Below are 17,827 nucleotides of genomic sequence, written 5' to 3'. Positions count from 1 at the left end.
AAACCTGAAGAGCATATTACAAATTGCAATTTAAAAAACAAACAACCCTCCATTTCTGATTTTAGAAAAAAGCAAGTTTATTTTAATTTTACTGCTTTCAGGCTCTGGTAAAGCGCACAACAAACATCCTTCTCTTGCTGGTTTAAAGACCCCAAACTATTGAAGACTCAGCATCTGTGATAAGCTATGCATGCGTACCTTCTCTTTTGTGCACTCTCTCTCTTACCTTGGAGACTGTTGGCCACATCATCTCAGCATCTTGGGTTCAACTTACTCTCTATACCTGAGCTCACAAGCTCCAGTTTTCCCTTGAGTATCCATCTGCCCAAATGATACACAGGTCCAGCACAGAATGAAGGAGGTGTGACTGGAGTCAAAGAATTAGCTAGGTGTTTGAAAAACGTATTGGCGCCTGTAAAATAAAACCACACATCATATGAACATTGGTTTAAATTATCCTTGGCTAAAAGTAACAAAGTTCTGAAAATAACAAAATTGGATTGGTGCAATGGCTCAGCTGGTAAAGGTACTTTTCTGTGCAAGCCTGGTGACCTGAATGTGGTTCCTAGAACCCCAAGTCCAGGTGGAAGAGAAAAATCAACACCACAGATTGTCTTCTGACCTCCACATGTGCACTGGAATGCACCCAACACACTAATACCAACAACAACCTAAGAATTGTTGTTGGTATTATCATGACATGCACCCAAAAGACACCAGTTATTATTGTTGTTCGTTTATTTTTGTGTGTATGGGTGGGTGTTTTGCCTATTGTGTGACTGTGTACTCTGCATGTGCTTAGTGCTCACAGGCACCAGAATAGGATATCAAGTCCCTTAGACCTAGAGTATAGACAGTTGTGAGGTGTCATGTGGGTGCTGGGATAATCAAACCCAAGTCTGGAAACCCAATGCTCTTAACCACTGAGCCATCTCTCCAGTCTCCAATGTGTATGTGTGCAAAATTTTATATATGCTTTTTAATTTACAAAATAAAGCTGTACTCCCAGCATTTGAGGGGTTGAGGTAGGAGAGTTGCTAAAAGTTTGAGGCAAGCTATAGGCCTAAGAGGCTATGTAGCAAGGAGACTAATCTCAACCACCCCACCACCACCCAGAAAGAGAATTTACAAAATAATAAAAAGGCAAATAATTTCCTCTCTACTTTTTCCTTTCAAGGTTACATTGCACCATGGAGTGGCAGGTTTTATTCATTATGGGATACTGGGTAAGTTCAAATATACTAATTTGGCCTCCTAGTCAAATAACTTTCTGCTATGTGTTCCTAGATTATGAGCATTTCAGTCACTGCTTAAGCAACAATAAATACCAGGCTAAGCTATTTGTAATGAATACACTGTTGTTTTGAGACATAAGTTCTATATTCCTCCTCTGCTATGACTAACTCCTCATTATTTTGTCAGCAAAACACATGTATAGTTTAAAGATGGGGACTTTTTTAAACTAATGAATATAAAATTTACATCTTGAGTTTTGTTAAGGATAAGGTACTGTGTGACAAATATATATGACATAGGTATGAAGGACTAGTGAGGTTCAGCGGGCTGTGTTCCTGCCACCCAGCTCCTGGCCACCTGGCTAGCTTATGCCCCGAAATAACAACACACAAATTGTATTCATTTAAATACTGTCTGGCCCATTAGTTTCAGCCTCTTATTGGCTAACTCTCACATTTGATTAATCCATTTCTATTAATGTGTGTAGCACCATGAGGTGGTTTACCGGGAAAGATCCAGCATGTCTGACCTGGTGGCTGGCTCCATGGTGTCTGACCCAGAGAGGAGAGGCATGGCGATTACCTCACTTCCCTCTTCCTCCCAGCATTCTGTTCTGTCTACTCCACCCACCTAAGGGCTGGCCTATCAAATGGCCAAGGCAGTTTCTTTATTAACCAATGGAATCAACACAAAACAGAAGACCCTCCCACATCAAAGGACTTTTTGTACAATCACTTAATTTAAACTGCTTAAAAAAATCTGAAATACACTAGAATATCTGGCACATTTTTGAAGAATGCTATATAAAAGGAACTAATTTTTTAAAACTTAAGTTTTGAATTAGACTATTTCAATGAAACTTTGTAAGATGACCTAGTGCTGAGAGGATGTCACTGTTTTTGTAGTTGCTTTCTAGATGATCCAATAAAGTCCTACCACCACTTATTTATCAGCTGTCCTTCTGATAGGATACCTAAGGGCTGCTGTGCAAATGTAATCACAGCATAAACTATGTAGTGATGGCTAAGGAGTATGCTGTCTTTAGCCTTTGGATCCTGAGGACTGGAAGCAACAAGTTACAGAAGATTGTTCTGGTTAAGCTAAATTCTAAGTTGATGTGTGTTAGTTACATTTTTAAAGTAATTTTGACTATTTTGGAGTCTCAAGTGTTTTGCAGAATGGCTTCTGTTTTCACACCCACACCAGCCCCTTGTCTACAAAGGCTTTGGAACACAGGAATTTATGGGTAACACCAATAAGAGGTGGAGAAACTCGTTGGAGTAGCTGTAGGCAGTAGAGCTGGACTACAGATGCCTACCTGAGCAAGGATTAGAAACCAGAGCCAGCAATTTGATTAGCTCTAGATAGCTCTGCTTGAGGGGGCATATTAGCTTTAGATTGATTTCTACTATAGCTATAGCAGTTAAAATACAAGTTTAAATTAGGAAATTTGGGGAAAAGAGTAATGTCAATGATCAAAGAAAATTTCTTCATCTAAAAGTAACTCCTGTTTTATCCTTTAATTGTAAATAATAATGAACTTTTTTAATATCAGGTATGCAAAAATACACATTCCAATTATTGCATCAGTGTCTGAGCATCAGCCTACGACTTGGGTGTCTTTCTTCTTTGATCTACATATTCTTGTATGTACCTTCCCAGCAGGCCTATGGTTCTGCATCAAAAATATCAACGATGAAAGAGTATTTGGTAAGATTTTTTCCAATAAACTCTTTGATTCAGAATAATTATTTCTTATCCATTTTGAGATTACTTTAATGTTTTGTTTTTCTTTACTTATATATATTCAAGAACATTTTTCTCCTGTTTCATGGAGGTGCTTGGCCAAGAAAAATTAGTTGAATTATCAGTGTATATATGTTCTAATTACTACTTTTAAAATGTAGACTTGGCATATAAATTTTATATCCTACCCACATGAATATTTTCAGTAACTTCAGATGATGTAGGAGTCAGATAATTCATTGGCTTTTCAGGCCATTGGCCTGAGACTGTCAACACCCACTCCAGAGCTCTGGCCAGTGAAAGGCGAATTGTCATTAGGTGCTACCTGACATGTGTCCATACATCATGTCAGTACTCTTTTTACTCATATTTGCTTTGAAGAAGGCTTTGCACCAGATATTGGTGCTAGCTTTCTTAGGCCATTTTTGGTTCCATAAACTTAGTGTGCCTAATAATGTAATGTACAAATTCAGTGTTAGCTGTCAGCTATGGATTTTGTAATGTTTGATGCTCTAGGCAAATAACAGATTACATTTAATTTCCCATATATGTAATTAATTAAATTTGAATGATAGTACATTTCTCTAAACTGGTGATAGTTTTTATTTAGTTTACTCAATAGGACTATATGGTCAGTATTAAAGATTTAGAAACTGTTGCTTTGTGAGATGCCTATTGTAGGTTTTTTCTGTGCTATGGTATTTAACATGTAGTTTCCTGTGAGCATTTTCCCCTCAGTGTTGAAAGAAATCTGTCGTTGCAGTTGCTCTGTATGCGATCAGTGCTGTCTACTTTGCTGGAGTGATGGTGCGGCTGATGCTGACTCTGACCCCAGTCGTCTGCATGCTGTCTGCAATTGCTTTCTCCAATGTTTTTGAGCACTATTTGGGGGATGACATGAAAAGGGAAAATCCCCCTGTGGAGGACAGCAGTGATGAGGATGACAAGAGAAACCCAGGAAACTTGTATGATAAGGTGAGAGGTTGTACTACTGTCTTGATCTTTACAGCACCAGCAGAGTCTCCAGGTAGAAGCATACTGACTGAGGGTACAAACTAGCAGTGATGTCTATAGTTTCTCTCCATTACTTGCTTCAAAATATAAATCCTGGTAGACCCGTAAGCTTAAAGTAAACAGAATGTGTTGAGAAGAGACCACTTGTTCTGGCCGCTTAGCTTTGAAATAATCACACAGAAACTATTATTTAAATCACTGCTTGGCCCATTAGCTCTTGCTTTTTATTGACTAACTCTTACATATTAATTTAACCCATATCTATGAATCTGTGTATCGCCATGTGGCTGTGAGTTACCAGGTAAAGTTCCATCAGGCTCCAGCAGCTTTTCTCTCGCTCTGCCTTCCTTCTCCCAGCATTCAGGAACTGGGGGGTAATGTGGGATTCCCCTCTTTATGCTGTAAATACCATTGGTTAATAAAGAACTGCTTTGAGCTTATAGCCTAGCAGGGCAGAGCAGAGGTAGGTGGGGAAAACTAAACTAAATGCTGGGAGAAGGAAGGCAGTGTGAGAGAGAAGCCATGCAGCCCTGCTGGAGCTGGACAGAACTTTACCTGGTAAGCCACAGCCACATGGCAATACACAGATTAATAGAAATGGGTTAAATTAAGATGTAAGATTTAGCCAATAAGAAACTATAGTTAATAGGCCAAGCAATGACTTAATTAATACAGTATCTGTGTGGTTATTTTGGTTCCGGGCAGCTGGAATGAACAAGTGGCCTCCTTTCAACAAGAATGGAATCAGAGAAGGAATTGTTAACTTCCTTTTGGCCAGTTGTACCTGAGAAGTCACAGGATGTTAATACCTTTGCATTTTTGAGAACACAACTCTGAGTTACATCAGATTTAACCATGTGGACCAGTGCTTTCACTTGTTCTTAGTCTGTATTTGATATGACCTTGTGTGGTGCTGGGAGTCAAATTTAGGACCTCATTCATGTAAAGCAAGCACTCTACTCTGAACTACTCTCCCAGCCCATGTGTAAAACTTTAAAATGGTAACTTGGTGTTTAAAAGTGGTATTTGGTTAAACACCTGTTTGCTAGCACCTATTTTTTTTCTAGTATGTGGAATTCACTTTTAACCTGAGTAACAATAGGAGCAGACCTGTGTTGAACAAAAGTATAAAAGACTTAAGAATTATAGCACTTGTCTTGAATGACCTGATAGACTTTGCTATTTTAATATTGACTAAATTTATCAATATGAATAAGCATTGGAATGCTATAGTGTAAGATTCAGCTGGAATTCTTTCGTTACTGTGAAAAAAATTCATAAAGATTTGTGTTAATCAAGAACACTTGTATTTTTTTCTTTAATCAGCCTTTTAACTTAAGAGTTTATGACTATTATGTTCTCTTCAACAAAAAGGAGCGTGTGTGCATTGAGTTTCTCTCCTAGTAATTTCCTACTCTGCATTTTAGGTGGGCGTAACCATTTCTGAGAGTAGAATTAAGTATAAATATATACATGCTGGATTACACATTGTCAGAATGGAACCCCATAGTTAATTCCTTTACATTTAATTAAAAGCTGCCTTCTGTTATAGAGATAGTTTGCCTTGAGATTGACTCCTTGGTTTGAGTGTATTTTTTGATTCACATTGACTTTAAAGTTTACTTTGGATTAAGACAAGAGCAGATCTCCATATCACCCATAGAATATCTGTTTGCATCTTTTCTGACCACAGAGTTACTGCTAGGTTAATAGTCTCCCCACTTTTCCCAATTGTGTTAATAAACCAAATACAGTGGCAAAGAGTTCTTTTTGCTATCCATCTTCAGGCAGGTAAAGTAAGAAAACATGTAACAGAGCAAGAGAAAACTGAAGAGGGCTTAGGCCCCAACATCAAAAGCATTGTGACCATGCTCATGCTGATGCTCCTGATGATGTTCGCTGTCCATTGCACATGGGTCACTAGCAATGCCTATTCCAGTCCAAGTGTGGTCCTCGCCTCATACAACCATGATGGGTAAGAAAACAACGACCTAAACTTTTTATTTTGCCTCAAAGAAAAAAGGATACTGTTTGTGAAACTGATTTTTATTTTGTTTTTTAAGGCATAGTAGAGATGTTACCCAGGACTGCCCACATACTAGGGCAACCCCACTCCCTAACTTTACTTTCTTTCATGTGGCTTTCCTCAACCTTTGAGATGGGTGGTAGTAACTATATTTTTTGTGCTTTTTTCCAAAATATTTCTGCATGTGTATTTGTGTATACTTAGTAGACACTGGACTTCATCCTTGGTGTAAAACTTGCTAGAAACGTAAATTATGGGGTCCACCCTAAGCCTACCTGAGAGGCCTGGGGGCGGGACCCAGCCACCTGTGGGTTAAGGAACCCTGGCGATTTCAGTGCAGCCAGATTTTGCAGGTGACTTATAGTACTACATCTCAACTTTCTACTTCACATGAAATTTTATAGACTTAGAGAGGATCAGACTTTGTCCCAGAGTTAGTTCATTAGAATCTGATGTTTTACAAGACAAGTGATTTGTTTGCACATTAGCTTGGGAAACACTAGTACAGACACAACCACTCCCCTTCCCCACCTTGGAAGTAGGGGCTTTCAACTGCTATTTTTACAATGAAATTTTTCACTGATTAAATATCTCAAAATTTTAAACTATCTCCTTCACTCTTAAGATGTCTTTTAAAATAATACTGTGGTTCTTTTCAGCACCAGAAATATCTTAGATGATTTTAGAGAAGCATACTTTTGGCTAAGACAAAATACAGATGAACATGCCCGGGTCATGTCCTGGTGGGACTATGGCTATCAGATCGCTGGGATGGCCAACAGGACTACTCTGGTGGATAACAACACCTGGAATAACAGTCACATAGCACTGGTGAGGACTTGGCTTCATTGTTTTTAAAAAATAAAAGGAGTTCAATTATACTTAGCAATCAGACTTCACTTACAATTAAACAGGAAAGATACAAGTTAAAATATGTGTCTCTCTGTGTTGTCTGGTTTTAAGAGTAGTATTATGTAATCAGAATTGCAGATTGATTTCCAGTAGCTTTTGGTAGATTTAGCTTACTGAGAACTAGGCAAAATCTGAAACTTAAAATGCTTGATGTATATTTTTTACATTGCAAATTTAAGGAAAAGTTTGCAAATATGAAAAGTATTTTATGATGTGCAAGTCATACAGGTGTGCAAATTATATATTCACTCTGTTAAATAGTGAATCTCCATAAATTAATTATTCTGTACTTTTAAAGTCTATGAGTAGAAAGAACTGGGTCTTAATGGATTCCGTTTCTGGTGACTGTTTGTGGCTAATTATCAGGTATCTGCTTGGCTCAGAAGAGTCTGATCTGGAAATCATGGGCCAGGTTCAGCCTGAGGTTGGGAAGAAAAACGATCTCTCTTTAAGAACTTGCTTGTTTTCATCATAAAATATAAATGTTCTAGAACTTAATTATTAAAATGTGTGTTCTTATTTTGATACTTTTGTTTTAAAATGGTTATCATAGTTAAGAAGTTAGTGAATTCTTCTATGTTTATGACATTTCATAGACAATCATTCCTACCCAAATTCATGTATATCAAACACAGTGAATTTCATCTTACAGTGACAATGTACATTTTATTTTATCCTACAGGTAGGAAAGCTATGTCTTCTAATGAAACAGCTGCCTATAAAATCATGATATCTCTGGATGTTTGATTATGTATGGTTATTTTTGGAGGAGTTATTGGCTATTCTGGTGATGATATCAACAAGTTCCTCTGATGGTTAGGATAGCTGAAGGGAGCATCCAAAAGACATTCGGGTAAGGACCACACTGGACATCTTAAACAGCTCATGGGATCCAAGCAGTTCTCATATTTGCCAATTTGCATTCTTTTCTTTTCTTTCCTTTCCTCACTGTGTACCTCTGGCTGGCCTGAAACTCGGAGGTCCTGCCTTGGTCTTCTAAGGATGAGGTTAAAGGCACACGTCATCAGGCGCGTGTTCATTGTTTACATCATCCTATCCTCTGGTTCTCTACTGCCTTACGCTATTTGTTTAAAAAAATACTAAATGCATGTCCTAGGTCTGGTAGCCTCACCATGCCATATAACACACTTATATTGATACCCCATTTATGTGAAAGTATTACACTAAACACGGTTATGTTAGTAAACAGTGCTGTCTAGATTCATGTCTGTGCACTCTTTCTGTAGTGAGGAGCTGTGGGGCCGGCTTCCTGCCGCCCTACTCCTCGGCCACCGGCTAGCTTAAAACCCGAAATAACACACACACAAATTGTTTCTTTTATAATACTGCCTGGGCTCATTTGTTTCAGCCTCTTACTCACATCTTGATTAACCCATATCTACTAATCTGTGTAGCACCACGAGTGGTGCCTTACCGGGAAGTTTCTAGCTTATGTCCTCTTGGGCTGGAGCTTCATCGCGTCTCTCTCACTGAGGAGAGGCATGGCGGTCTGACTACTTAGGAGAGGCATGGCATCTGGTTCAGAGAGCAGAGGCAGGGCAATTGTCCTGAGCCATCTACCTCACTTCCTTCTTCCTGTTCTGTCTACTCCACCCACCTATGTTCTAACCTATGAGCCAAGCAGTTTCTTATTAATTAACCAATGAAATCATCAGATAGATAGAAGACACACCTACATCACACTCTGATTTTCCTGTAGTAAGGGGTTACCTTCCTAATGCTCGTCTTAAAGCATCCCTCATGACTACCTCCATCCTACCCTTGTCAGGTCTTCTGGCTTTCTTCTCTTCATCCCAGCCTCTTTTTCTACCTGTTGATTGCATTTTAATTCTGTTACCCTTAATGTTTTATAGATCTGACAGAGAACAATAATCTAGAAATCAGTCCTTTGTCTTCATCCATGAATTTGACATTCATTGATCATGTTACTTAGTGCTTTAAAAGCCTTCAACAGATACAGAAAATGGCAGTTGGAAGTTGCTTGTTCATTCCTGGCTGCCCAGACCCAAAATAAATAATCATACAGAAACTATATCAATTGCAATACTGTTTGGCCAATAGCTTAAGCATATTTCTAGCTAGCTCTTAGCATCTTAAATTAACCCATTCTCTATTATTTTATATTTTACCACAAGACTCATGGTTTACCAGCAAGGTTACATCTCTCAACTTCGCCTTCTTTCTCCGCATTCAGTTTAGTTTTCCCACCTAGCTCTATTCTGCCCTGTCATAGGCCCCAGCAGCTTTATATTCATTAACAAACACATTCACAGCATACGGAGGGGAATCCCATATCAGAGAATGACTGTGGAATTTAACAATATGAGTCAGAATTAAAACTGTCAGCTAGGTGTCCAGGCAAGTTTTTTAATGCTAATCAACATAAATGCTTTGAGCATTGGGTATTTTCTAGGATATAGAATTAGTATGGTGCCCAAGGCAAGACTTAGGTTATTGCCATTGAAGATGGGTAATTATGTATGGTGGTATTAATCTAACATGTGTTTTTAATACTGTCTTGAAATGCCTCTCCCTCTACACATTTGTCACCTCCCCCTCCAGAGCCCTTTTTGGTATACCCGTGCCTCTATTCATCCTCAAAAAAAAATTTGTAGTTAGATTTGTATCTCCTACCTTCTGAAGACAGGTAACTAGAATTGTTGCTTAGGTGAGAATGCCCAAAAGATGAGAAATATATAGACAGAGGAGAGAGAAACAGACCAAGATGGAGCATAGTCCCAGATATCCTGCGCAGGTGAAAATGATGTGACATTTTCCCCTTGGCTGTAATTAACAAACGTTATTTCCTTACTTTCAGTTAATCTGAAATTTCATTCTCTTAAAAACATGATTTTAGTTTGTGAATTACTTGGCACCATTAAAAGTTGTAACCATGATTTTTTTCCAATACGTAAGACCAGGCTGACCTTGACTCACCGGGCTGCGGCCTGCCTCTGCCTCTACCTCTTAAGTGCTGGGTTTAAAGGTTTGTTCCATCACCACCTGGCCCAAATACATAATATGAGCACACATAAACAAATTTGTTTTTAAAAATGTTATTTTTACACCTTGTGAATAGATAATACAAAGTATGAACAGAGTTTAGCCCTAACAAGAAAAGAACATATTCCTTCCAAAGAAAGTCTCTGCATATCATGTACTTGCAAACAGCTGAGAGAATAGACTAAGAGCTGTCAGAAAAGGGAGTGTGTGAGATAGTACACCATCTACAGTGTGTGTGTACCTCACAGCACAGTGCACCACACTATTTTGTCAGTTAATAGAAGCCACTGGTCATTCATAATACAGTTTTATGTCTGCAACTCTTATTTAAGCAACTAACTAGAAATAAGGTATATATAGTTTATAGACCTTAGGAATCTATTAAACTGATCATCGTCTTCATTCTTTTTTTTTTTTCTTACATTGAGTGTTCCATTTTAGTGTGTGGCTAACCTATCTTTGTGATTTATGTCTCTGCATAGTAAGTAATTTTGTATATGCATTATTTGAATCAATATGTGTGTGTATGTATGTATCTATACAACATACTCCTGTAAAAGGAATGTCTGAGTCAGAAATTACATTTTTTGCTATCTGAAATTACATTTTTAAAATAGTAGCAAACTATCCCTCTAAGGAGGTTAATTTATAAATTAACTCCTTAAAAATTACTACAAAAATAGTGCTATATATTCTTTCTAGTTTGCTGAACATTCTCCTCTGCATCTAAAAGGGGATCTTGAAGTTCATAGGGAAACTTGAGGGTAAGCGCCAAGGAGTGGTGAGTGAGGGCAGTTGCTGGGAGCTCTACTGGTGTTAAAGCATGGAATCAGAGTCAGTCTCATTCTTTTTAACTGTGTGACTGAAAATTTGACAGGATTAATTTTGGGGCTGGGGGATTAAAAAGAATTTAATGTCGTAATGCTACTTCCACAGCTAGGACCTGTAGCTTTGAGGGTGTTATTCTGGGCTGACCTTGGACTTGTGTTTCTTTCCATAGGAAGGAGATTACTTCACACAGCAGGGAGAATTCCGTGTAGACAAAGCTGGATCTCCTACTCTGTTAAATTGCCTTATGTATAAAATGTCATACTACAGATTTGGAGAAATGCAGGTTGGTTCAATCAGTTCTTCTATAATCTTTATTCAAATGGGGAGGGGCCTTATAAACTCTTTAAAAAAAAAAAAAGATGTCTTAATTGTACTGAAGAGGACTAGGCAAGGCTTTTTTCCCATTGTGTTTAGATTTCAAACCCCTGATCCTCTTGCTTCAGTGTTGGGAGTGCTAGGCTTGTAGGCATGTGTCACCATGCCTAACTCAATTTCTACTTTTTTGTGTTATGTTACAGAAAAATGTTAGACCAGTGACTTTTTCTTGTCTGTGAATAATTGGGAGGGGCGCATTTAGATTGATGACTTGGCTTTTGATGGAAACCAAAATATGTTATTCTGACATTTAAAAATTACTTTTGCACTAAAAGCAATTGACAGCAAACAGAGGTATTCTCTCTTCATCTAGCCTCATTTCCTGCCTTAAAGGCACAAATTAACTTCTCATTTACTGATGATAATGCTAACTCTAGATGCCTGAGTCCAGGGGGCACCAAAACAGTCTGCAAGCCAACCTTACACATTCCCTCAGCTTTTCTCCACAGGCACACTTGGCCATCACTTCCCCCTGTGAAGACCTCAGCCTTCTTTCCTGTCTCTACCATTTTACTATTCTTTGTTGAGTATGATTGGGGATGCAATTCTAAGCCACTGCTCCGAGACACTTCCTTGAAGTTTCTCCTATCCTGTGTTGCATGTATTGGATAGACTTGGTTTTGGCTGCTGTTATTCTGTCTTTGTTGCAGGGATCCATCCCAACCTAAGAAGTTGTAGGGACTGAGGAATCGTGTCTCCCCTAACTATTGCTAATCCATTTATAGCCTGTACTACGAAGTTGATAATTTCATTCCAAGCTGTTGGTGAAAATGAATTCCATATTGCTTTCTAGTCAGCTTGGTAACTTAAAAAAAATCAGAGGAATTATTTGTTTACTTTTCTACCGGGAAATGATGTTAGATTTAATTTGAAAAGGTTTGTTTGAACCTCAAAATCTGAAACATTTTGATCTCTGTGAGTTCAAGGCCAGCCTGGTCTATAAGAACTAGTTCTGGGAAATGTTTCAAAGGCTACCCCTGTCTCTAAATAAACAAAAACAAAATAGTGGAACAGTTTATCTATTCTAAAATAAGTGATGATGGCTAGTATGATCTGGAGAAGTTATATATCGTTTGCTTTCTGTATAGATGGGCATAAGTGGGTATCTGCTTCATTATTCACCTGTGGTCATTCTGTAGGTGGGTTTAGAAGCAAAACAACCATGCCCACAATAATCTAGATGTAAATTTTTATTTGTGTTTGCTTCATTTGCACTTGCAATGGGATCCAAACCTCATGCTAGGAAAAAAGTCTTAGTTACTCCACAATGTTTTTTCTGGTATAAACGATGAGTTCTCTGCATGGAGGAAGGTGTTAGGCTTAATGAACTATTTAGCCCTGTTGGTTTTCATACCTAAGAGGCATGCATGTTACCACAGGCAGTGCAATTTTTCTGTTACGAGGACAAGCAAGAACTTCGCTATTTGCTTTGCAGGCTGGTTTTACACTGTGTTTGTCTTCAAGTTTACATTTGTGTCTGTATTAATTTGGTTTAAGACTCTCTTACAGAGTGCCCATTGCCCTTTTATTTCTCCTAAGTCTTCCCATGGCTCAGCTGGCTTAGCTTCTATGGAGGGTGCCCCTGCAGGACATCAGAACATTGGTTTATATGGGCATTTCTTTTATCTAAAAAGAAAGTGGGTGGTTAGACTGAGTCAGTCCTGTGCATGAGCAGCTGAGCCTGTGTGGCATAATGAAACAGATAGTTATTGGGAGGCCCTAAGTGAAAGAAAGCTCCTTCTTCATGTCCCTTCATGTCTCTTCAGCAGGACAGCTTTTGAGACAGACTCTCACCATGTAGCCTGTAGCTGACTTAGAGCTCACTAAGTAGACCAGGCTGGCTTCCGAATCAGAGATCTTCCTGCCTTGGCCTCTCACGTGTTCAGATCAAAGGCATGTAAACACCACAACTTAAACTGCTCGTCTATTTTTAAGGATTCTGAGAACATATTCTGATTTGTCTAGAAATCTTAAAAATGATTTCTCCCTACATGGGTATGAAGACCTGTTAGGATGCATTCTGCCATTCTGTTTCTTACGGGAGGCCATTCGTTACCCTTTGCTAGCACTTGCTATTTGTAGTTACTGCATGTGTTTCTTATAAGGCTGACTGACATTTAGTTCTGATGTTACTTTGCAGCTAGATTTTCGCACACCCCCAGGTTTGACCGAACCCGTAATGCCGAGATTGGAAATAAGGACATTAAATTCAAGCATTTGGAGGAAGCCTTTACATCAGAGGCACTGGCTTGTCAGGATATATAAAGTGAAAGCACCTGACAACAGGGAAACACTAGGTCACAAGCCTCGAGTCACCAATATCTTCCCCAAACAGAAGTATTTGTCAAAGAAGGTAGGTCCCTGGTGATGTCATCTTGCTAGAAGACTACCTCAACTTGGTGGTTCAGTAGGCTGGTATGGAAAATGCTGAAAAACTGGCTCATAAAGAACATGACTGCTTGTACAAGAAGATATAGGACTATGAGAATCTTTCTGACAGAGAGCACTTAAGCAACCTCAAGCCACAATTTCCGGTGGCCTGCTAGTTATTGGCAAGCCCCAGTAAGTTTTTCTAGAGCATTCATTCAGTCTCTGGCCATGCCCATTAGTGGGGATGTCTTCTAAACAGTACCTGTAGCCATTACTGTCCAAACCTGCATGAAAGTCAAAACTTCAAAAAATTGTAGTTATTGGTTACTCATCTTCAGATTAAAGTACATTATTTCAAGTTCTACACTGAATGGGGCTTTTATTTGCTGAGTAAATTGCCTGTATATAGTTAAGTGAGGCCTTCTGAAGCAAAAACCAAAAAACTCAAATCATTTTTAAGCTACTTATTTTTTAATGTAATTATTATGACAGAACTTGTAGGCAGGAATTAGGAGGAGACCAAAGGAGACCACTGCAGTCCTTTTTCTAATAACAGGTGGTTAAGAAGTCTTTTACTAGGGGTTATTATTGCTCATTTAAGTTGGGTAGATCTCTCAACCTTCCCTATTAAAGATAGCTGACACTGAGGGTGTGGATGCAGGGTGGAAGTGATGGGCAGTCAGGGAGTGCTGCTGTCCTGTGGGCAGGCTCTGGGTGCACAGTTCTGATTAGAGAACTGATCTGTTACCATTTTCCACAGGGCGCTTAGGTGTTTCCATAGCCCAGAACAGTTAAACTGTTACAGTACACACCAAATATGTCAGTGCACAGGTCATGTTATACATTAAAAGTGATATTTCACTACTATTATGAAGTAGTCTTGCTATGTAGCCTAGGCTGGTCTGAAATGAGGGGATTCTCTCCTGCCTCCGCCTCCTGAATGCTGAAGTTTCGTGCATGTACCACAATGCTGACTCAATGTATGGTGTTTAAAAAGTTTTAAAATTGTATTGCTTTGAGGAATGGAGGAGGCATGCCACAGCACCTGAGGCCCGGAGGTCAGAAGACAGTTTGTAGCAGTTTGTTCTCTCCACCGTGAGAGTTGTGGAGATCATCTCAAGAGCAGCTTTGGTGTCAAGTAACTTTTCTAGGAAGAACAGGCTGTCTTTAACCTGAGTTTTGAAGCCTCTGTGAAGAGTTTATTTAATGTAAAATCCTAGCTCCTTGATGGTGCAGTGCTTTCCTCAGAATCTTGGATGTAGCCACTTTTGATTTCACAGATGGTCTGTAGCAGTTTGTACCACCACATCTCTTCATTCTCCTACCAGAAAACATCTGTGAGGCAGGAGAGATGGCATAGTGGGTAAAGTGCTTACTGATCCCCAGCGCCTACATGAAAAGCATGGCAGCACTGGTGGAGATAGATAGACGGATCCCTGATTGGCCAGCCAGCCTTGCCAAATTGGTGAGGTCTAGGTTCATTGAGAGGCTGTCTCAAAAATCAGGGTGGAGAACAGTGGAGGTTGACTTCCAACCTCTGTGTGCATGGGCAAACAAATGCACACATATACCCACATAACATACACTATATGTAATGTAAGAAATTATTTTATAAGATTTATGAAACAAACTCAAGGAATTCATCTTGACATGTTTCCTTCCTAAAAGGATATGACAGAATGTGCAAAGCAATTTTTGTATTAAAGTTTTGAAGGTGGATAATCATCCTCATTTGCAGATGGGACAAGTGGGGTTCTGAAAATTTCTATATTAACTTGTATTTCTGACATAGCCTGTTCCCATGGAGGCTGAGCCAACAGTAGCATTCCCTTCTGATGCCTTAGATTGGTGCTTGGGATCTGTCATCGTTACCACTGAGCATACAGTGGTTGAGGAGGGAGACCGAGATGCTGTAGTGATCCTCTTACAGCCAGGGACCCTAGTTATAGTCACATCCGCCCTCTTCCATGACAGCGGTTCACACTGAGCATTCAAAGGCCATGTCCCAAGACTAGCAACAAACTTAATGAAGTCTCATACCAGAGTAAGCTGGGTGTGTACAAGCACATCAGTCAGTAGGAGACCTGAACTAATACTCTGCATTCTTCTCTTTCTAGACTACGAAAAGGAAGCGTGGCTACATTAAAAATAAGCTAGTTTTTAAGAAAGGCAAGAAAATCTCTAAGAAGACTGTTTAAACACACTGTTCTGACCTGACTTGCAGCAGTTGTCCTTGTGAGAACCGGTCTTTGCCTTCAGCTCATGTCCTGTTTCACAACACCAAGGGTACAGAACCATCGCTGGGCCAGGTCAATGTACAAAATTTCTGGCAATGCCTCATTAAAAATTAAATTGGTTTATTGAGAACAACTGTTTTCGATCTGTAATGTGAAGCAAGACAGAGCCATGCTGTGAGCATCTGGCAGAAGATTTTTTTTATTATTATTATTGGTACATAATACCCTTCAAATCTGAGAATTTGGACTAATTGCACCAAAGAACCCTCTAATTTGGTCCCTGGCACATGTGTACTTGTCAATTTTTTTCCCTTTTACGAGATCTGCATTTTGTTTGAATTACCCAAATAGCAATATGTAAGACACACATGACAGATGTAACAAGAGTGTCTAACCAGTAAACAAACTAGCCCCGGTCTGAGAAAGAAGTGTTAAGAGGAGAGTACTTCCGTAAACTCTATTTATTTTCCTGTTTCTCTGGTGTGAAGAATGTTTCATCAAATGTCCACTGTGTCGCTCAGTGCCGCCTGTGAGCAGCTGCTGCTGGCGGTGGCCTCTGTGTAGTTAGCTGACTAGATAGGTGTTGTGTTCAGACATCCGCACTGCGGTTAGCAAGTGTTTTCACCAGGTACTTAAAGAGCAGATTTCATGCATTGTTCATTTAAGGGCTAAATTTATATCCTTTGGGAATCATGGCAAGCACATACAGAATGTTGCTGGCTGGGTTGGCTTTTGTTACCTTAGTACTGGGGTTGGCACCATGTTTACATTCAGATGATTAAGGGGAAAGCCCTTACAGTGGACAGGTATCCAAAGTTCATTTCTGTGACTTAAATGACAAAGGATTTGTAAACTTTGCCTGGATTTTCCTCATTTATACCAGTTTTGTTCATCACAATGATTTCTGTTCACTGCTCCATGTTTTTTAATACCTGAAGCATTTGATGAAACACTCTTTAGTGCTATCTAGGCATTTTCTTACTTTTATTACAAATGTGACATTTGTCAAAAGATGCACTAAAATATGAATGGAGATTGACCATGTTCATTTTCCAGCTTATAGGCAACTTTATACAGACTTGAAAACTTACCCCGTTGTTTAGTGAAGTGAAAGCGAAAGGGTTTCCTGCCGCAGGAGAACTTTTTATACCACGTGCCACTGCTTTTGGTGGGAAAGTGCAGAATAGATGAACCTTTTATGAAGAAACCGTAATTTACAATGTTCCGTGAGAATGTTACTGCTGATTTCCTTTTTCAAAGTGTAGAATATTGTTTGATTTATAGAATTCATTTTTGACCCCGGATGATGGTTCTTTACAGACCAATAAAAAAAGGCTGAACATTTTCACAAATAAAGTGTAACTAAATCTGGATTTCTGATACCTTGTCATTTGGGGGATTTTATCTTACTTTGTTGCTTTATAATTCAATGCAGAGAAAGTTATTGACCATAAGGGAAATAAAGTTAATTCAGATTTTGTGTTAAGTGTTGTCTTTTGCACATCTTATTTTGAAAGGATCTGCAGAGTTCTGACCCATCTTCTCTGCCAACCTCACAAAGGTTTTAGTCAGTGTGTAGAAAATAAGTTCAACTCAAACCACTTTTTCAAATTGCACCTTTTTACTCAGAATAAAACATACCTCATTGTGACTTTTGGAGGGAAGGGAAGGAGACCAGACTAAGGAGTACCTACTCCACAGGATTCCAAGACTGCACAGCCAGGCCTAGAAAGTGCACAGTGACAGTTTGGAGCTCACGATGCTGTGGTAGGGAAGTGAGGTGGTGGTGAGTTTTACCACACTGGAGTGTCAGTTGGTGAGCTTAGAAGATTAAGATTGTTCCAAACCTAAATTTATTCCGTGTTGTGATCACTAACACAGTTTGTCGGTGGGAGTTCGGCATTGTGACTTTGAAGCTTTCGACTGCAGCGTCATGGCAGCGCTTAGAACGTAAGTAAGGCCGCACTCAGCTTTCACACGACACTGTCCTCCTACTTCAGTTTGCAGTGGCGGCATTCTGAATGCCTCAGCATTGACCTGGACGCCGTGAAAGCAT

The 17,827-nt window shown here is 39.3% G+C and overlaps 1 protein-coding gene across 1 annotated transcript in view; it reads left to right on the top strand.

Annotated features, from left to right (window-relative positions):
• Positions 1-17,257, top strand: part of Stt3b (STT3 oligosaccharyltransferase complex catalytic subunit B) — a 73,079-nt gene extending 55,822 nt beyond the window's left edge. The window contains 13 exon segments of the mRNA XM_038321770.1: positions 1,178-1,226; positions 2,792-2,946; positions 3,746-3,957; positions 5,784-5,971; positions 6,682-6,872; positions 7,617-7,742; positions 7,745-7,765; positions 7,768-7,787; positions 10,959-11,072; positions 13,305-13,323; positions 13,326-13,405; positions 13,407-13,517; positions 15,652-17,257. Coding sequence (XP_038177698.1) covers positions 1,178-1,226; positions 2,792-2,946; positions 3,746-3,957; positions 5,784-5,971; positions 6,682-6,872; positions 7,617-7,742; positions 7,745-7,765; positions 7,768-7,787; positions 10,959-11,072; positions 13,305-13,323; positions 13,326-13,405; positions 13,407-13,517; positions 15,652-15,732 — 1,367 coding nt within the window. The 3' untranslated portion in view covers positions 15,733-17,257.
• The last annotated feature ends 570 nt before the right edge of the window (positions 17,258-17,827 follow it).

The sequence above is a fragment of the Arvicola amphibius genome, chromosome 3, assembly GCF_903992535.2.
Source record: "Arvicola amphibius chromosome 3, mArvAmp1.2, whole genome shotgun sequence".
Classification (NCBI taxonomy): domain Eukaryota; kingdom Metazoa; phylum Chordata; class Mammalia; order Rodentia; family Cricetidae; genus Arvicola; species Arvicola amphibius.
The sequence above is the reverse complement of the archived record's forward strand: the minus strand, read 5'-3'. Positions and strand labels throughout refer to the sequence as shown.